The sequence below is a fragment of the Polistes fuscatus genome, unplaced genomic scaffold (assembly GCF_010416935.1).
Source record: "Polistes fuscatus isolate 324 unplaced genomic scaffold, CU_Pfus_HIC Scaffold3, whole genome shotgun sequence".
Classification (NCBI taxonomy): domain Eukaryota; kingdom Metazoa; phylum Arthropoda; class Insecta; order Hymenoptera; family Vespidae; genus Polistes; species Polistes fuscatus.
Window position 1 is genome coordinate 5,500,807 of NW_025113107.1, and position 21,834 is coordinate 5,522,640.

Here is a 21,834-nt window from a genome sequence, read left to right on the forward strand (position 1 = left end):
TCATGATGTATTTACCGGTAATATAAATTTATATACATATATTCGTTCTTGAGAAAATTAATTTCAAATATTTATTATTCCTTAGTATGTACTTAGATAATTGTAATAGATCTGATACGGAGTAACTTTATCATTGCTATCGTTAATATTATTATTAAATGGTATAACTTTATGGAAACATTTTGAAGGTTCTTTTCTACATAGTTGCCATTTTGGAAATCTTTTATTACAAACAATACATAATTCCAGAAATATTTTTAAATATCCAATTGATATCGTATATTTACTCGAAATAGAAAAAAAATATTTAACAATTTCACTATGAAAAAGTCACTTGAAATTATGACCCTCGTGAGTTACGCAATATTCATATCGCAAATGTAAACTTGGAGACGTTGTACTTAGGCGAATAGTTCACACCGAACGGAGCAAGGCCGTGTACAATTCTTAGCTACTTGATTGATATATCAATCCGACTTTAAGTGTTAGCGAAGAAGTATCGCTGAATCATGTCGAAAGAAACATTGTAAATCACGTTTAACACGAACGCTTTTAAACAATACTTATTTACGTTATGTTACAATCTATGTTTTTGTTTGTTTCTGAAAAGAAAAAAAAACATGAGAGGTGGGTCATAAAAAATTGCGATTTAAGATCAATTCGATCGTTGCGATTTATAAAATGACGAGTTGTGACGATGCTTCAGAAATACAAAATGGATTACTTCGGTTTATTAAGACTTCGTCGAGCTGCTTGATCCTCATTTCGCGGAGCATGTTTGTTCTTATAAATCATCCCACAGATAAGGCACACTCTCCGTACTACTTCCTACGACTCCGAACTTTTCCATAATCTGACTACTTAATGCTCGATGACGGTGAGCGCCATCCTCGGGGACAGCTATCGGAGCTGTGCAACGCCCACTTGTGTCAACACGATTAAAAGAAGACACGCGCGTGCCAGGATCTTACGCGATTCAACTCCCTTTCGATCACTCATATGTCCTTGCGATAATCAATCCTCCCCTGGTTAAACAAATCCTCTGATTATAATTGCATCCTTGTAATTAACGATTTTCTCGTGTCTTGAATAATATAACTGTCAATTTTGTTATTCGTCAAATGAATTAAATCGAATAAAATCCATACAAAAAAATAGTATTTCCATAAGATAAAAAGTATTTAAATATGACGAATAATGTTCATACTTGGAAGTCTAATCTTACACTCGTTTAATCCAAGTAAAGCAGGAATAGCAGGTAATTTCAAGAGGATTCCCATTTTGCCGTAGATGACACTGTTGTCGCTCTGCAGAGGCTGCAACGATCTCTCCGAGGAGACCAAGAGAAATTTTGAGTCTTGGCTACAGCAACAACAATTGGGTCTTGGTCTTAATCCGATCGTACCATCTTCGAATCATCATCATCATCATACTCAAAGTCCTCAGCCAGATGGTAGCGGACCGATCGGTGCTGGGACTGGGGCGATTGGACCACCGCATCCAGCACTTTTACAATACTCTCATAAAACGCGTATGAGGACTAGCTTCGATCCAGAACTCGAGTTGCCACGACTTCAACGTTGGTTCGGTGAAAATCAACATCCAACTCGACAACAAATACAACATTACGTGACGGAGTTAAATTCCTTGGAGTCGCGACGGGGTAGGAAACCATTAGACGTGAACAACGTGGTTTATTGGTTTAAGAACGCAAGAGCTGCTCAAAAGAGAGCAGAGACCAGAGGTGTCAACGGTTACAGTCCACCAGGACTGAGTCCAAGAGGCGCTAGCATCGTTAGCGAAGATTGTTCTGACGAGGAAGAGGACTCCAGGCATCAGGTACACAATATTTTACTCAACTTTCACATTTTATGTGTTTATTAGATATATAATATTATAATAAGTGTGCACACAATATAATCATTTAATTATAACTTTCTTTTTCAACGAGCCTAATATTAGAATAATAATTTCGATATATATATATATATTACTTCTTGATGATTATCGTGAATTAATACAAAGCTCGCGTTCGGTGAAGAATCTTTTTCGTTTCTTTGAGTTTGTAGTTAACAATCCTTAGCTTCTATAATGAATTAACCAGGTCTGGTCGGTTCGTTCTGGAACGATGAATTTACGATCATTTCTAACAGCCTCTATTAAAAGTCGGTTTCTCAGACTCTCTCGTCTCATCCATTTGCTTCAGTCGACGTCACCGTCGCCCTGCCCACCTAGCAGCCCACCGGTCGGTCCATTATCCTTGACTACACGACCAGAGGATCAACAACCGCCACCTTCGACGCCATCTTTAGTCAAGCAAGAGGACACCAGAGTATCTTCTGGTTCCGAGGACGAAGAAGCTAGGCCAACTGGTCCTCTCCCACCTGGATTTTCATTGGTACCAAGTCCAATGTTTGGACATGGTATTATGTACATGTCCCATTATTTACCACCACGTGGACCAGCCGGATGTCCGACGAGTATGATCGACGAAAGGAGAAAAAGAAACCGGACGTTCATCGATCCCGTAACGGAAGTACCTAGGCTTGAAACTTGGTTCACTCACAATACTCATCCGAGCCATGCGGTACGTTTCGATCTTTTCTTTTACTACAATATTTTATCATCCACTGCATTTTTCATATTCAAGAATAATAAAAATCTAAACGCTCCGTTGATTGAATTGTTTTTTAATAACTGACAATATCTTTGCAACAATTCATTTATTTCGAACAACTCGAGCAAACTGAACCATCGAAGCAATCTTTCATTAATTAGATCGCATATTTGAATTTGCTCGAACACTTTTAGTATCCTTAACCTGTCAACCTATCGATCGAATTCAAGACATAAACTTGTGATACTTAATTTTAACCGAAGCATGCATTAATCTTTTCTAATTTTTAAAATAATACAAAATAATTCAATAAACACTCGATAAATTTCGAAATCGTAAAAATATCAGAATGATATTAAAAATATTCATCGTGATCGATTCGCAGCTCATTCTCAAGTACACGGAGGAATTAAATCGGATGCCCTATCGCCAGAAATTTCCACGATTGGAATCAAAGAACGTGCAGTTTTGGTTCAAGAATCGTAGGGCCAAATGCAAGCGATTGAAGATGGCCCTTTTCGAAGGCGAGGCACCTCAACAGCATTCATATCACGCAGATTAGTTCCTTTAACCTTGATCGCATTAAATTAGAGACACTTGATTCAACATTGTTGCGGAAGAAGAAGAAGAAGAAGAAGAATAAAGAAAATGACGACGACGAGAAGGAGGAGAAGGAAAAAGGGATTGTGTAAAAACGCGAACGAATGTGAAACATATTGTTATATAAAAAAAAAAGCCGAATGCTCGAATGCACTATTACTTTGAACGCATTGATTCGTTGTCGGCCATCTTTATTGTAATTATATTGCCTAATTATTAATATAATTATCATGGAATTTGATCAATGTAAATACGAGAACGATATCGAATAAATCTGTATGTCACAATTAATCGTCTTCTTTCAGTAATATTTCCATCATGTATTCTATTAAAGAGTTTTCATCGAGTTGGAAATTCAACAATTATATAGAGTAAGTATATCATTGCAAAGATAATTTATAATATAAATATCCTATTAACAACGTTAGGATAAGTTCTTTTTAACCAATATAAGTTAATTGAACAAATCAAATTTCCGTGTCTTTTCTTTTTCAATAATATTTATAATTTAACACGTTGAGTGCTACGTCAGTCCGTAGAGACTGACAATGAAATTTCCGTTCAGGCGGCATCAATCCCTGGGGACTGACAGTAGACTATTTTTTAGACTTTTTAATACTCAACATGTTAATCTTATTTTCATTAAATAAATAAGATAGAGAGAGGTTAAAACTCAACGTGTTAATCTTATTTTCGTTAAACAAATAAGATAAAGAGATAAGAAATGATGATGCAGGACGGTAGATATAGGCCTTCTAAATTTTCAAATTCGAAAAATTCTTTAAATTCATCTCGTATGTTGATATGGTTAGCTAACTTTGAACCCAAACGAAGATAGACATATGCACACATTACAAATGCATATATCTTTCCACGAATAGGTACGTGTCGATAATGTCTTCAAGTTTGTCCTCGCACAAAGGACAACCACCGACCGAAATCTCGTCCCTAAGATAAGACTACCAGGCTGCCATCGAAACAACCCTAACTCAAGCGTCACGACGATCAATGAATACTTCTCTACAAATGAGAATCAGAGAATGTTTCTATCGATATAGTCACCTTCAACTTATTACATATATAGACACTGTTAGAGAATTTCAGAATAGTAAGAGACTACTTCCTACGTGCTTTTATGATATTATGTCACTCTTAATTATTCATTTCGTATTCATAGAAATATTATATCAAGTAGCTGATTAATAGATTTTTCGTTGATTTCGGTTATACTTAAATTCGACTCTATTTAAATCTTATTAATCAACATTTCATTATTTTTGTAACAAGTAAATACAAAACCATGCTGTTATCTTAGCTTTGCTAGATATTGTTCTTAATAGTCATTAACAACATGCAGAAGAAATGATCAAACTATCAATGTACAAACCCTCTACTATTAATTAAAAATTCGAATACAAATTGACCGGTAAGTAATGTGTTAATAAATATTTTAATGAAGTAAAGGATAAAACGTTATTTGTAAAAGAGTAATGAACAATTGAGCGATTCGAACAGATTATACAAATGATTTAAAAGTGATCGAAGCTTCGATGAATCATTTAAAATCAATGTTTTATTAGAATATTGTATTTAGCGACTTTGTAGAATTTTTGATGTTTCTTCATTACCCAAATAACAATTTCATAAAGAAAGAAAATTTTATTTTCAAAAGAAAAAGATCTAGGGTAAAGGATAAGTTCGAAGATAAATCTCGTTCTTATCTGTCAATAGTAGACGAATATATTCCAACTTTCTACTTTGCTCGAGCAAGTAGTAACGTATAAAGATGACGAAAGGGATATCGTCGTCAACAATGTATACTTAGAGAGGATAGGTCCTTTTGAATGCCCGTTGAGAGCGTCCCAGATTTAATGAACATAGGCGGATTTGTCCAATTAAAACGTCTTACAAGGATCCATCTGAAACCGAGGTTTATTTCGTTCGCAAAACATCGAATCTCGACTTTGACACGACCCACCTCTCTTCTTATCCCTCGACTACGTAGGTATTATACAATATATATAATACATTTCACGGTTATCCCCCTTGTTATCGTTATCGAGTCTCCGTTTTTCGTAGAAAGGAAGAATATTATCGAGAGGAGCGGACAAATTTTTTCCTTTTGATTTCATGATAAGGTTTATATAAACACAAAGCGATTTTGTGATCCTACCTTTTCATTTATTTTCACCGTATTTCGACTTTAACTATATAATTGTTCATCGATAAGTTCGTCTAATGGTGTTCAATAAAAATCCAAATATGATAAATCCTCATGGAATTTAATTTTTTTCTAGTAAAAATGAACAATTCTTGATATACATGACAATTTAGAGAATAATATATCAATTATTTCATAATGAAAATTTAGGATTTTCACGTAAACTCAAGCCTGACAGGCAATCGAAAGAAACGACAGACGGAGAGAAATCTTAATCCCATCAAAATAAGGAAATCAAAAAGAAAAAGTAGAAGAAGAAGAAGAAGAAGGAGAAGAAGACGAAGGATCGAGGAGGAATGGGTCGGACGGATAAGTAAAATTGAGAGCAACGTCGAAGAGGAAGAAAAAGGGGAAGGGGTTGGTTGGTTGGTTGGGTTTTTCAGGCAAAAATCTAAAAGTCAGCAACCTCGGGGATCATCCCTCTATCTGATCTTAATTTGTCAGCCGTTACGAGTATTTCTCGAGCAGCGCGTTCGCGTTTATGATAAATCGGCCCAACCGCTAGCGTCTTATAAACGATTCGCCATCTTACTCGTAAAGTCGTTTCTTACGATAGTCAGTCTACTATTGGAAGACGAATTAATTAGCGAGAATAAAAAGATGATGATGGTGAAGAAGAAGAAGAAGAAGAAGAAGAAAAGGAGCAGGAGGACGACGACGAAAAATAAGAACGAGAAAGAGAGAAAGAGGGAGGGAGAAAATTGGAGGAGTCAATTCTTATCGGCGTATTTCTCGAGTTCAAACTCTGGAGAAATTTTCGGTGGATACAATATGCGAACGGGAAGAGATAGAAAGAGATAGAGATGTAGAGAAACAAGGAGAGAAAGAGAGAAGAGAGAGTACGTTTCGTTCGTAAGGGAGCATTGTGTGCGCTTCGGCATTCATAGAACGTTCTTATCTTCCTATCCGGAGAGCTGTCAGCAAAGTTCCTGAATAATAATGGAGCGTGAGAGACAGAAGGAGAAAGAGGGAGAGAGAGAGAGAGAGAGAGAGATAAATTGTGAGGAAAGAGAAGAAGAGGAAGAGCTCGCGGCGTTCTCTCCTATCAGCCGGCTAGGATATGCCTAACTATTCTGTTTCAAAGCGCTTGCCGGACGTTTCGCCATAGATAATGTTGTCCAGGATGGTTAGATTGTTGGATACGACCGATAAGACGACCAAAAAACTCTTTCGTAACCTATATACATAGCTGTTACGAACAAGGACGAGTCGATTACGTCGAAACTACCCTTTCGGATTGTTACTTAACGAGGAATATACCTTTTGAAGTTACGTGTCAAACAAATACAAAGAACATATTATACTAAAGAGAAAGAAAGAAAAGGGAATGATTTACAAATTATGTAAAAGCAGGTACAAATAGTAATCTCAAATCTTCATATAAAATAACAAAATTACATCTCTATTTAACAAAAAAATTAAAAAAAAAAGAAACTGTAGCATCGTAAAACAATTAACTTTTTCGGGTTTTCGTAGGTACTTATAAAATATTGTATAATGTATTGTAGTCCTCGGCAAAAAGTTCTAGCAAAATAAAAGATAGGTTAAGGTGGAAGAACGTTATCACGGAGGGTCGCCGAGAAAGCAAAGAAAACAAGGAAGATGAAAAGGAGAGAGTCAAGGGAGAGTTAAGAAACTGAATCACGAAGGAGTACGAGAAATCGAGAGTTCGCAAATTAGCCGCAGGATTGGCCTCATAATCCTTGAGGGATGCGAAACGTTTATTCCTCTCTGTCTCCTTCTATCTATATATATATATCTCCTTTCTCTTTTTCTTACCTCTCCCTTCATCTTTTTTTCTCAAGGGTGGTAGATGAGGTCGTATAAACGAACTCGTTCTGCAGCCCTACCTTCTTTCTCTCCCTTCCCACGTTCTTTCATTCTTTAATCCCACCCTCCTCGAGTTACTAGCAGCGACCGTAGTAAAAATTACGAGCACCGAGAAAAGGATCGGATGAGAAGAGCAACGATTGAAAGTAATGAGCCGTGTGATAGGAGGATCACCCGTAAAGAGAGAGAGAGAGCGAGAGAGAGAGAAAGAAGGTAGACCATCTAATCCATAAGTTGGAACTAATTAATCCTGTTAATTTAACACCAATGGCCAAGCTATCCCTCGGTCAACCAGGACCAAGCGAATTTCACGTACGATGATACGTTGCTCGTATTACATATTACGAAAAGAAACGAATAAGAAGTTAAACCAATCGGTAGGTTAAATACCCTCGAATACGAAGAGAAGATCCTTAATTGATCTATAGCGAAAGATTAAGTGGATTATATGTTCGTGGTTGGTCCTGAACGAGACGGTTGATTTATTAGAGTCAAACAAACTCGAAGAACATTTTTTCATTTTGATCGTAAATAAATTATGTTTTAAAAAATTGTGAAGAATATTCAAGAAATATGGAGAGTAGATTGAAAAATCTGTTTACTTTTCATGATCTAATGATAAGTATTATAGATATAAAAAAAGAGGATAGAAGAGTAAATGTAGTGGAGTTGAGCATTAATAGACAGGGGGTCCGCTTAATTGATCTACAGCTAAATATTACGCGATCAGGCACAACGTTAAGCCGAGGAAAGTGGGCAGTTGTTAATCGGTCATTCGGCACGATCTATCGTAAGAGTAGTTGGTAGAGAGAAGGATCATACCACTTAGCCCGCTCCTTTGCTTTCTCGGCAAAGAGTATAGAGAAGAAGGATCTTTTCGCGACCGTAAATAAAAGAAATCCTTGTAATGGCTTTTGCCGAAGATCCTCCTCCTTGGTTCGTCCATCTCTCTCTTTCTCGTAGACCGGTTATTAAGCCCTGAGGCAGGGAGAGAGGCATCCAAGTACTCACCCTACCACGGGGGCCTGAAGGGTGAAACGTATCGAAGGTTCACGTTAGTAGGCTCGCTACGTTCTCGTCCACTTGCCGGCAGCAGCAACCTCGCTTAATTCCTTAACCCTTATAGACTTTGAGAAAATTTAGGGAGCTCCGTTCTTGGCGAGCCGATGTGGTACGCGTATAAACTGCCGCGGGTAGGAAGTGGAAGAAGAAGAACCGAGAGAGAAACTAAGAGAGAGAGAGAGAGAAAGAGAATGAGCGAGTAGCATGAATACCAGGTGCTCCTGGGATCTTGGCGGCATCTTACGCCCGGACGATACATAATTTATGTCGCGCTCTGCCAGGCTTAAGACAGTATTAAGATCGAGCGAGCACCGACGCGAGCCCTTTACCTCTCCCCACTCCATACAAGATTCAACCTTTCTTTTTCTTCTTTCTCTTTCTCTCTCTCTCTCTCTTCCGGATTCTCGAGATCGAATTAAGTTTTCCTTTTCGTGAATCAAAAAGGATAATCCCGACTACGAATTTTACTCCTCACCAGATAAACGTTCTCAATGAATTTTTCTAGGATATCCTACGGTTGATTTCAGTTTTCCTTGATTATATTCGTAACTATATCTCAACAGCTTGAATTGGTTATTATAAAAGAAAGAATTAAGATCGAAAATTGTCAATAGAGTTTTTCGAAGAGATGATAGGAAGATAATCGATAAATATTTTCTATTACGCGGGAGTCCTTAATCGCAAACAAGAATTTCGAATATATATCGATATATTACTTTTCGATTTTTTCATCGAGCATCAAAAGAAATTCCATAGGACTTAAGGTCGGTGCCGAAAGGAGATCAGGATTCGAAGGAAAAGCCACGCTGATACGATAGCACTGGCCTCTTAGCCTTTTTATGGTCTGCCAAACAGAATCCTTCTTCCTACTTCGCGTACATCTTTGTGTCCTTTTGATCCGATACACGCGTTTCTTTCGCGAAGAGAAAGAGGAAGAGAGAAAGATAGAGAGAGAGAGAGAGAGAGGAAAAAAAAGAAAGAATAAAAAAGGAAGAAGGAAAACGTAAAGCTCGAGATCGTCGTAGCCGAGTCGTACAAGCCGAATCGTGGAAGGATCAAGGATATTACGGACATATTTTCTCTCGGGTAGACTCGACTCGATCTTTCTTAGCGGCATGTTTATTCAACGTGGGATTTAAAGCCGGCAAGCATAATAATATCCATCTCGCGTTATCACCGTGAACGTTAAATTAACTTTACGATCGTCCTGCGAGTTCGTAAAATTATTATCAAACGCAACGTTTACGAGCATCTTCTGTTAATGCTAAGAAACATCTTCGTATAACATTAGAAAATAAACCCATACACGTACATAGATATACCTTATAAATATATAAATGTATTATAGTAGACCGGTTGTATAAAAATATCTAGATCCTTCGCAAAATTTGACGAGAACAGACGGACGGGAAAGAACCCCGTAGGATTATCGAAGAGAATCCTGTCATCGTCCAGCAAGGGATTTTCCTCCAACGAGGAAGAAAAAAATAAATAAAAAAAGAAAGGCGGAAGAAGGTAGACAAAAAATAAGAAAAGAGAAGAAGAAGAAGAAGAAGAAGAAGAAAAGGAAAGAAGAAAAAATAATTGAAAATTTTCAAACGGTCAGAGAGAAGGTGGGTAGGATGGGGTAAAATCTGGGGGTGGGGGGGGTCGTCTTGGCTGGGAGAAGAACGTCTTGGCTGGGCGACTTGCGATAAAGCAAAGAGCCCGCGCTAAATACTTACATAAATCTGTATTGCCTTGCGCAGCACGAGAGGAGCTTATATTACACTTACACATACGCACACATAGATGCGATTGTAGGGAAGGAGAGTGTTGACCGGTTACATCCACCACCTCGACAAGGGGTTCGTTCTCGAGATATTTCGATGCGTTCTATCTAAAGACGATTCCAATGAAAGTATCCTACCAAAACGATGACGGATTATATTTACTTTCTTTTTTTTTTTCTATTTCAAATTCGATATATTGTTTACATTCGAATTAATACCTATGATTTAAATTAAGAATTGTAATCTTCTTAATATTTAATCTCTTTTATTTTACTTGCATAATTACTGTATAATTTATCCTGTTCTAACGTTCTTTATGTGTATTTATGTATATGCAATATTACACACACATATACACAACAAGAGATCATAAATAGTAAACTCCAAAACGGTCCAAGACGTACGCCGAGTAGAAAGAGGGTGATTGCGTTTAAGGGATGCCGATAGTAGATAGGGTGTCTTATGGGAATCGCTCGATTGATAAAAGTACAAGAAAAAAAAAAGAAAAAGATACAGGAAAAGAATAAGACAATATATACTTTTGGTTCTATGCGAATAAATAAATCTTTCCTTTCGTTGCCTAAGGTTGAAACATTAATTAATAAACTGAGCGAATGAACAAAAAATAATAGAAAAAAGTCTAAAAAGAGTAAGAAATAGAAGGTGGTAAGGGTAAATAAGAGGAGAACAGTACCTTTCGCGAGGAGAGAAACGCAGGGAGAAACGCGAGGATAGGAGAAGGGGGTTGGGTTTGAGGTTTTCGCAGGATTCGCGACTGCCTGGGCAATAAATCTGCCGGGTATATCTGAGCTCATGAATGTTATTAAGATACAACCCCCCGCGTGCTGAGCGCGGGAATAGTAAGATGCACGGATGTGTATGTGTATGTGTATTTGTGTGACTATATACCCTGCGTAGGAAGATATAAAGGGAGTGAGAAAGATGGGAAGAAGGAAGAGAGAAAGAGAAGACGAATGAAAAAGATGAAGAAGAAGAACAAGAACAAGGAGAAGAAAAAGAAGAAGAAGCAAAGGAAGGAAAGTAGCTCGTGTAAGACCGGTAGCTCCTGGCAAGGCCAGCCAGCCAGCCAGCGCAGGGTTAAAGAGAAGAGTAAGGGTGGGGGGTTGGAGAGCAACGATGGAAGAAGAGAAAAGAGTAGCGACCCGGAGAAACGGTTATGAAGAAATACCGCCGCCGGTAATCCCGCCATAGATCACCGCTTCTACTGGCCGCCTCTTCTGTCTTCTCCTTCTTCTTCTTCTTCTTTTTCTCCTTTATGTCGTAATATCGTAGACTTAACGTGCGTCGACATCGTGTAGAAGTTCGTAAAACGAATATCGTATCGATTAGAGCATCCTCGTCGAAGGTAACTGAAAATATATAGACGAATATAGTTGTGATTGTTGATTAAGCCACGATTTAACAACGTCTTGAAGATATTCACTCGAGTAACTAACTTCAACATTACGGAGAGTTAATTAATTGAGCTTTCTCGAAGGAAATGGACCATGTCCTCTAACATCAAAGAGATACATTCGGGGTCTATCCCTAGCTCTTTTCGATCTTTCTCGGTCTCTTACATTAGTCTGTCTATCTGTATGTCTAAGTTCCTTTTGCTTGCCAATTAATAAAGGACCAATAATATAATATATTTGTCCACAATCCGTCGTCTTATTTCCTAAATAACGAACAAACATCGTACGGGACTACCATTCGTCGTGGGATTTGATTCTACGATAATTGGCGGCATATTGGATACAACTATAAAATCAAAATATTAACGGAACGATAAATATTACGTCAAGTGATTAAATCGCGTTAGAAATGTCCGGATTTCTTTTCAAAGTTATCGAGTTAGTTACCGAAATTGGCTCGTCATCGTTCGGTTCATGATAACGAGTTAGAGGAGAACGAGGATGAGGCGGTAGAGATGGTGGTGGTAGTGAAACAGAAAGGGAGGAACAACTGTATCATACAACAACGTATAACGTGTAAGCCCGAAGGGTGGTTTATGTATCGCCAAGGCAAGATATCCGATGATTTAGCTGTGCTCTCGGGGCTGCTCTAGTGAGCTGGAGGAACGGGGAAAGGGAGAAGGGGAAAGAAGGATGGAAGAAGGAGAAGAGAGTAGTCTTCTTATCTCGCGGCTGGCCGCAGTAACCGTGGTGTAATCTTTTATTAATTCGTCGACTTAGGAAATTTATCGTGGCTTTTGTTTACCAGTAGACGCTACCGCGTTGTCTTAAATCTCGCGAATATAAGAGAACACTGTTCCTCTTCTTTGCATTATCTCGACTATCTCTTTTGGCGAGAAAGCATAAAGGGAAGAAAAAAAAGAATTGTCGTTCGAGTTTCTCGTTTTGTGTAATTTTTCTTTTCCAACAAAAAAGAAAAGAAAAAAATCATTTAAATATTATAATTCCAAAAAGTAGAGAAAAAAGTTTGAACAAAGTGGTATTGCCCTTAATCGGTTGACATTTGTCGCGAAGGAAAGGGGGAGAAAAGGGGGTGTGGTTGGGCGAGGTAGGTCTACGAGTCTTGCGAGACTTTTCGTTATGTATATACAAAATTCCATGGCATATACGCGAATTCCATATAACGGTGCCGGAATGGCGCTATATTATTATTAGAGTCCCTTAAGTCTAAGAGCCTTAAATCTGCGATAAGTTATGGGCACCCCTCGCGCCACCCCGCGCACCACCGCTCTCCTCCTTACCTTCCTTCTTCTTCTTCTTCATCCTCCTCTCCCACCTTCCACCTCCTTCCGCACCTTATACCATTTCCCTGTAATATCTTAGTCTACGATGGCGCTTCTTCGGCCTTTATCTCGCATACATTATACGCCCCCGAACGGGCTGGTCTTCATCCCTGAGAAAGAAGGGGTAGGAAAGGAAGTATACGTTTGAAAAGGGGGTCGAAGGGTAATTGAAAGTAACTGCTACCGCAGAAGCTAACCTAATCCTGTCTATTCTAATCAAGATAAACCTATGAGGATCATCTCGCATATTTCCACTTTCATATATATATATGTTTGTGCTTTCTTGCGATGGCTTTATTTCTTATAAATCATCGTTCGTCTAAGATGTCTTTGAGAAAATGAAGAAGATTTTTTTATTCAAGAATGGAAACAAAAATCTATCCTTTATACGGATCTCAATCTGATAGGAGAAATTAAAAGAAAAAAAAAGAAAAGTAAATAATATTCATTTATTAATAAGTATTTTTGACGAGATGAAAAATGTGAAAAATAAAAGGATTGATTGTCGCGAGTATAACGCCCGAAAGAGTGTTTCACCGTGCGACACTGGCGTCGAACGATCCTCGCGGATAAGCATATTTCACGGCGTTATCTGCAAGCACTCTGTGCACATCCGAGGAGTTCGTAGAGTCGAAAAGATGGCGGTTGTACGGCTTGCGGGCAACGTGCCAATCTTGCTCGATGTTTTTTACGGCCGTGATAAGCGCTGCTGTCCTCTTACCCCTACTCTCCAGTTCCTCCCAAAGAGAAACCTACCACAACCACCCTCAAACCCCAACCCCAAGCCCCGAACGCAAAGAACCCCCAACACCACCCGAAGAAAACGGTTAGGAATGTAATCTTTACCTTTGCTTCGCGCCTTAATGGACGTTTCCTCGTTGACAGGTCGAAGCCCGAGAAACGTTGAGCTCGTTCGTGTGTCTTTGACGCAAGATGCCTTCTCGTTTATGGCACCGAGGAACGAAAAAGTGCGATAAGCTCTCGGGAAAAACGTTTATACAGACACAAACACATATCTACAAGTATATACAACTGTAGTATCAAATGGAATAATGGCAACTGAGCAACCCCCGCCTACAATTTTCTTCCCTCTTGTCTACATCGACATCGAACGAGCTCCGATTTAAACGTTTCCACCTTCTCCCAAGATCGAAATATTCAACTTGCAACTCTCTTATTTTACCTCAATGTTTATTTCCTATTAGCTCGATTAACTTTTCTTTTCCTGCGACCTGTCCTGGACGTTTAACGACCTTTTAGGTCGCGAATACCTAATGTCGACAAAACCTCGAACCACGACAAGCTCGAGAAGCTTAAAACTTTGATCTATCTTCGTTGACGAACGTCGATCGACCTTCGCTCTCAACCCAAAGCTCTCAAGATAAAATTTCGATTGTCGATTATCGCGTTGGAATAAAAGCCCTGTCGTCGAACTTAACTGTGAACTCGAATAAGGATTTGATCAAAACACCGAGAGAGAGAAACAAACGGATCAGGAAGGGTGTTGCAGATGAGTTACACGCGACAACGATTAGACAATAGAACGGAAACGTGAGGAGAACGCTGAGGTTTTGGCAAGCTTCGAGATTCTCATCCTCTTCTGGATGCTTTGGGAGTTCCGACAGATGTGCCCGGTATCACCCGGAAAATACGCGTGCGCGCGCGAGCGCAAGCAAGCAAGGAACGCAAGCAACGCTTTATCCTTACGGGGCGCCTCCGTGTTCCTGATCTTGTTAAGGATGCACTGAACCACGAATAGCCGGTATTCATTCGCGTTTCGACGAGAGACCTACCTGTTTACGCCATCTCCACAACGTTCCTATTATTAACGTTCAGTCAGCATTTAGTCGGACTAACTTCCATTATTTCCTTATTTTATGTTTTCTCGGAGAAAAACTTTTTATATTACTGTCTATAAATTTAGAATTATGATTTTGTATTGATAACTAACAAGTAGTTACAAATTTTTTTAATTCAAATTATTGAAACTCGAAAAAAACTTTAGAATCGTTCGACTGTAATTTTTTTACTTGGAATTATTAATGAAATAAAATAATAAAATATATAATCACGGGTGTATATATATATATATATATATATTAAATTAATTCGAAATATTATTAATATTTTATATTATTGTGTGTTTCATTCTGAATATGTAAATTTGAAAGATAAAATAGTTCCCAGAGAAGCAAGGATTTCGAAGGACCGACCGCTTGACCAAATATAAACATCGACCACTTTGATAACGCGACCCTTGGTAAAATCCCATTATGATACTACCTTAATTCAAGACAATAAAGTACGCATGAGTGACGAAAAAGCGAAGGAGAGTTCAGTGAATTTAATTTAGAAACATGCCAGAGCAATTACGAATACGCATTTCGGAAGACGTTCTACGTTTCTTTCTCCCTCGCGTCCAAACACGCGCGATCCCTTTTCTAAAAGATATAAAAGGTGGTGTAAGGGAAGGAAAGGAAGGGAAGAGAAGGGCACACGTAGGGACCGTGATTTCGGCGGCTTTGTACGAGACTCCGCGGTGGCGTTGAAGCCAACAAAAGATAAGCCGTTATTTATAACCCGACTTAAGGGGGTTGAGAGATCACGGGGGTGGTTCCAAGACGAGAATGAAATTATTTTCGAATCTCGAGTAGAGTTTCGTGCAACTCCCACGCGAATGTTACGTTTCCTTCTCTAAAAACAAACCAAAAAAAAGAAAAGAAAAACAGAAGCAGTGTAAAGAAAAGAGGTGTTCGACATTCGGTTCACTAGTCAGACCGAAAGTTAAATCTCGAAAATGTCAAAAAGACAAAAAGAAAAATATAAAAAATGAAAAGATAAGAAGTAAAAAAAAAAGAAAGAAAACTTGATAAGAATCTTCAATGCTCGTTCTCCCCGTTCTAAGGAGATTCAGTGATGCATGCTCGAGAGAAATTTAAGAAGAACCGGAGAAAATATCGAAATGTTCAGATTCGCTGGTAAAAAGGGGTGGGGTTGAGGCGTCCCGAGTGGAAGCTCGCTTGGAAGCGGCAATGCCGCGCGCGCTTCCAACCGCCACTGGGGATAGGATGAGGGCTGGATGAGGGTGAGAGGAGTGGGGGCAGGTCGTCGCTGCAGAGAGAACGTGCATTCCCCGTGAAGCTAGGTGTCCTGGCGGTGGTGATGGTAGTGGAGGTGGTGGTGTAGGCGGTGGTGGTCGTGAACTGGCTCCTCGAACTGATCAATACCTGAAACACCGCGAGGTATCGTCCCGTTATTTCCGGTCTCCCAGCGAGACCGGAAATGAAGGCGTTAAAAATATATACTTAACTCCCTCCTATATCTATATCTTTATATATATATATATATTATAGAATGAGATATATAGAACCCAGTAGCAAAAGAACCGAGAATTTCTACTTGGCTTCGACAACGAACCAAGACATTATACAATATATCCTTCCTTCGTTGCTAACGTAGCTGGCCCCAATAGTCCTGAACTGATAGAATCGAAAAAAGTAACAGATATAGACAGAAGATGAGACCATTTTAGACGCTTTTATTGCATTAAATGCAATCCTGACCCTACGGTAAAAAACACGAACAAGTTTAGTTAATTCTTTGATCTCGAAAAGAGATCGTTTATATGAAATTTCCTAAGGGATATCTTTAAGAATATTTGTATTAATTCGATAAAATTTAACCTTGCTACCATTCTTTCTTCATCTTCTTCTAGAAGAGAAAAATGACAAATTTGGAAGAAGACAAATAAGATGATCTCTATCTTTTCTCCCACCAACTTCCAGCAGTACGAGCATCAGAAATTTGAGGGCGTGACCAGGAGTCCGGTGTGGAAGTCCGGATTTGCGAAATCGTAGTGAAGGGGTTGGTTTAATATCAACAGGTAGAACGAGCCCGTTCTCGTCCCCACCGGATAAGCCGAGGGCTAAGCGCCGGCGCTAGCTAAACCTCTGGCACCCTCCCTGGAGGGTGTGACCTACTCTTCCCATTGGTCCGAGTGGACGTGTGAAAAAGAGAGAGACCAGTCCTGCGCGGAGAAAATCTTTTTTCAAACTTTTACCTTTGCAAAGGGTGGAGCTTGTTCCTTAATCTTCTTGATTTTTTCAACACTGACAATGAATAAAAAACATAATATGAATTTTTTAAGATCGAACAAATAAACGAATCAAACTTGTTTTCTTTTCCTTCGCGACTTGTCTTTTCAAGTAAAAAGGAAACGTCGAAAGGGAAGTTTGTTCTTGATCGATGTTACACACGTTATCGATCTAATCGTTAGAAGTAGCTATTATTTCAAAAAAAGAAAATACAAAAAGGAGAGACAGCCGAAGAAGTATCATAGATGCTTCTGTCGGATCGATGTAGAGAAGGAGAAAGAAAAGGAAAAGAAAAGGTCGTAATACAGCGATGGTAAAAAAAAATTGGAAAGAGAAAATATCCGCATGGGTCAGCCAAGAGAGGCTTATACCGAAGAGCTAGCAGCCTCAATATCGGCTTTTGGAATGCTTCGGGTATTTATCTAATGTCTTATATTTTCCGCAGGACTGCATCATTCGAATTTCCATTTTTAAAGGTTTTACAAACGAACCGTTTTCTGTATCAGCATTGAAGAACTACCAGTACCGAAAGATACTCCATTGAAGAAGCGGAAACGAACGAAGGATCGTTTTATGTTTAAGAAAATCTTTCTCGATTAGATTTATAGATGAAACAAACCAAAAAAAAAAGAAAAAAAACGAAAAAGAAAGAGAAAGGATGACGTTCATAATGCCCGCTCTTTTTCCTTTTTTTCCTATCACAGGGAATAATCGCGCCATTACACATCGCTTATCTTACGGAGATATCGTAGCAGCGTACCTCACATAACTTATCGAAGATAAGTCCTCAGTAGTTTTCAGAAACCGTTAACAATACTTTCGGATCAGGCCAGTCAACTTCGTTTTAATTTTTTGATAATGAAATAAAATGTGAAATCGAATGATCCAAAGTGATATTTCTATAGTGATTATAATCGGCGATGGTGTCGATAACAATTTCATTATTTTTCAACTCTTGACCGTAAGACTTATCACCGATGCATTAAGATGGAGCTCGGAAAAACGATTAGCCTGTTCATGATTCATTACCTAGTGATTTATCTCTTGGGAAATTTATCCCTTGCTCACAGTTTTTGTCCCGTTAGATGTTTGTGTTATTTGGGCCGACGTCCGAGAATTGTCATGTGTTCGAAACAGGGCTTGACGACATTTCCATCTAATATCACCGATATCGTGAGTCTCTTCATGAAATATAATATAACAGTAATCTTCAAGTTAATTCATCCAATTGCAATATTTTCTTATTGGAAACAAAATAGTTTCGTTTCGCTTTTCCCATTGTTCCACTCAAATTATTAGTTCATTATTCCACAGGTAGAAAACTTGGATTTGTCGACTAATCTATTGACAGAGATCACAGATGATATAAAACGCTTCGTAGATCTACAAATTCTAAACTTAGCTAGAAATCAATTAAATTATTTGCCAGAGAGTATAGGAGAATTAAAAAATTTACGTAAATTAGACATCTCGGAAAATAATATTGAGGATATAAGCAATATAGCAGCTATCAATCGACTGCCTTCTCTGATTATTATTTTCCTATCTAAAAATCCTCTAACAGAGTTAAAAAATTTGAACAGTAATGTCCTTCAAGCTGTTGAAGCAAGTTACTGCGGTAAGATATTTATTATTTGAATTTCTAACTGTTATCTTACATCTGTATGTTTTTTCTCATTTTCCAGGCATTAAACAGATTGACAATACAACATTGAAAGGATTACCAGATTTAATGAGTCTAAGTTTAAAAGGAAATCCGTTGAAAACAATTCAAAAAGCATCCAGTAAAAAGTTACGGTGGTTAGACATGTCCAATTGTCTCTTGAATTACTTAAATCCTGATACTTTCACTGGTTTCCCAGTTTTAGAGGAATTACGTCTGAATAATAATCCTGCGCTCGTTTATAGTACAAGGTAAGCATCTAATCATAATTTAGAAGAATGTATCATCATATTTAACTTTTGTAGGCATTCTACTCTACAGCATTTGAATTTGAAACAACTGGACGTTTCAAATTGTAATTTGGACAGACCAGGTCTTCATGGTTTGCCATCATTAACACACGCCAGATTATCTCGAAATACGATACGTCTACTTCCAAATCGAATTTTTGCTAAAAACAGACAACTTACTCACCTGTACTTAAATTCAAACGGTATAGAACATTTGAATATAAGTACTTTCGAAGGACTGGTGAAACTTAATCATTTGGATTTGTCAATGAACGCTCTTGAATTCATCCACTCTTCAACATATTTTGACAACGTTGATCTCAAATCGGTCAATCTCTCTTATAACAGTCTATACCAATTTCCAAATTTGACGTCACTTTTGACATCTTTGGACTTATCTTACAATTTCATAGAAACGTTGGAAAGTAATTCTTTAAATGGTATGCCCAAAATAAATAGTTTAAATTTAAATGATAATCGGTTACAACGCTTACCCAACGGATTACAATCATTGACTTTGACAAGGCTAAATATTCGAAGAAACAGACTAATGGAATTAAATAACAATAGTTTCGCCGAACTACCTGAACTTGAACAAATCGATATTTCAGGTAAGCGCATCATGCATAAATTATATATAATTATTGACTTATTATTTCTACTTATAATAATTATCCAATTCTAACGGTGCCAGGTAATCGTTTAACCGAAGCGATAGACCCAAGTATTTTCCAAAAGAATGTTAAATTAGAGACCATTCGACTGGAGGATAATCCATGGCGTTGCGATTGCATTCAATTATACTTAACTTATCAATATTTAACCAATCCACCTGCCAAAACCTTGCCTTACTCTTTGATCTGTCAGAGTCCTGCAAACGTCTCCGATTACACTTGGGAGAGTGCCTGTTACAACGTTTGGAACGGAGAACTCGTGTACAGTAATAACAAAATATGGGGGTTTTTCTTGATGTGCGTATTCGTGCTTATTATTATGGTGGGTACAGTCACGTCCATCAAACACGCAATCAAAATGAAAAGACAAGCTATCGAAGAAAGACATCGTATCGATAGAATGGAGGGTATTGAAAGACTGAGACTCTTACAACAAAGGTAACGTTTCTTATTTCTTTACTTACTTTAAATCCCGATACTGTTTTACCTACGAGGTTTAACCTTTCTTATCGACTGTTGATAATTATTTTTTATCTTAACTACAACCAATAATAGAAAACTATTTTACCTTCAGAGCAAAAATCATATTATCATGAATTTTGTTTCAATAATAATTAATTCCGCGAGTATAATTTGAATCGATAATGATCCAATTGACAGGAATCAACAAAGACAGGAAAGAACGGAAACAGCCCCGGAACCAAGGATCCATCCTCTGGAATTGATCGGACCACCCAGTTACGAGGAAGCTGTTCAGATGCCAAGACTGACGCATTCCTTGGATACGTTAAACGAAGTTTCTGTAGAGAATGTTTACTTAACTAGACTAGGCTCTGTCGACAATTTACAAAACAAGAGAAAAAGATCAAGAAGACCGAGAAAGAGAACCCAAAGCGAAGACAATTTGTTGAGAAGAGAAGAGCGTCGCGTTGAAAGACTAAGAAGAGAAAGGAGTAACTCGGCTGGTAACGTTTCTGATAGTGGAGAAAGACCAACACCGATGACGAATCCTACAAGGTCTAAATCTTCGTCTACTCGTCGACAGAGAAGGACAAACACTATAGAGGAATTTGAGGAGTCTGAAAGTAGTAACAAAGGTCGACCGAGACCGCAAACACCTAGCGCTAAAAAGAAAAAACGTAGAAGAACGATTAGAGACGGACACTCGACGGACGATGAGGATTCCGACATCCAAAGAGTCAATAATAACAGGCCGATCGTCATCAGAGACCTACGAAGGGAACCGAGAAGTGGAATTTGGGAGATGCAAACCGAATGCGATTCTTAAGACTCTCAACAATATTATTAAACGTCCATGATGTTGTAATGCTATTAAAATTTGTATACTATTTTTATTAAAAACGCTTAGTATTCTCGAGGCTAAATGTTTTTCTATTCTTAAAATAGAAATTCTAGGGGATTGTTCTAGTTCAATACAAAATTCAATACGATTCAAAAGCTTTGATTTAAAGTAAATTTTTAGTATAAACGTTGAAATTGGAACAGAGAGAGATACGAATCTCGTAGTGTTACTTTTAAACTCGCGTAGCGTGCCTTCGCGTAACATCCAATTACTAGGTTAACCATAACGAATAGGTGTGCTCGCGGAATCATAGCAATTTGTTAGTAACCTTCGAGCTGCGTAAAATACAGTATTATTTGTACGATATATGCAACTATTAATTTCATTAATAATTACATATCGAGACATTGAAGAGAAAAAGGCGAGATGGTAATCGGAGCGGTATGCTAGTAACTTGAAGGATTAAATGCAAATTATTCATTTCTTTCATCCGAATAATAATATTTCGTAGACTCAATTTGTTGCTAGTAACGAAATCAATCGATCTATAAATTCGGTTACAAATTATCACTTCGATGTTACGTAAAACGCTTATTAGTCATTTTCACCGAGTATGGTCACTATATTTTCTTGTCCTCTTTTTCCTCTTTCTTCTTTTTTATTTATTATCCCGATCCGTGCTAAACATCACTTACGTGATATTTTTTCTTTTCAGATTCATTTTATGTAATTATACCTTATCATTTTTTGTATATAAAAATGTCACAAGGATTTTTATATTCTAATTGAAGATTACACTTGCATACATATACGTAAATATATATGAATAAATATATTTTCTTCGCAATATAGGTAAACGAGGTAAACCTTCCGTTTCGTTTTATTAAATACACTAAGTATAAATAAAATCTTCATGTACTTACTCGGATCAATTACTTCCAAATATTATG

At 37.9% G+C, this 21,834-nt stretch overlaps 2 protein-coding genes across 5 annotated transcripts in view; both read left to right on the plus strand.

The window, feature by feature from the left end:
- The window catches only part of LOC122519725 (homeobox protein dve-1), a 44,456-nt gene extending 40,948 nt beyond the window's left edge, over positions 1–3,508 (plus strand). For all 4 annotated transcript variants that reach the window (XM_043639388.1, XM_043639389.1, XM_043639390.1 and 1 more), the window contains 3 exons: positions 1,291–1,839; positions 2,207–2,587; positions 3,003–3,508. In XM_043639388.1, coding sequence (XP_043495323.1) covers positions 1,291–1,839; positions 2,207–2,587; positions 3,003–3,179 — 1,107 coding nt within the window. In that variant the 3' untranslated portion in view covers positions 3,180–3,508. The remainder of the gene's footprint in view (positions 1–1,290; positions 1,840–2,206; positions 2,588–3,002) is intronic.
- Positions 3,509–17,739: 14,231 nt separating this feature from the next.
- Positions 17,740–20,936, plus strand: LOC122519423 (leucine-rich repeat-containing protein 15). The gene is made up of 6 exons (XM_043638833.1): positions 17,740–18,127; positions 18,269–18,572; positions 18,640–18,868; positions 18,923–19,518; positions 19,602–20,019; positions 20,242–20,936. Exons 1-6 carry the CDS (start codon positions 17,942–17,944, stop codon positions 20,867–20,869), a joined length of 2,361 nt encoding a protein of 786 aa, XP_043494768.1. The 5' UTR covers positions 17,740–17,941; the 3' UTR covers positions 20,870–20,936.
- Positions 20,937–21,834: the final 898 nt, after the last annotated feature.

What these genes read in the sequence shown, in the direction of transcription:
- LOC122519423 (XM_043638833.1), top strand. Translation starts at nt 17,942, where the DNA reads ATGGAGCTCGGAAAAACGATTAGCCTGTTCATGATTCATTACCTAGTG. An exon ending in TGTTGAAGCAAGTTACTGCG is followed by an intron (nt 18,573 to 18,639) that starts GTAAGATATTTA and finishes CTCATTTTCCAG; the next exon opens with GCATTAAACAGATTGACAAT. An exon ending in TGAACAAATCGATATTTCAG is followed by an intron (nt 19,519 to 19,601) that starts GTAAGCGCATCA and finishes TAACGGTGCCAG; the next exon opens with GTAATCGTTTAACCGAAGCG.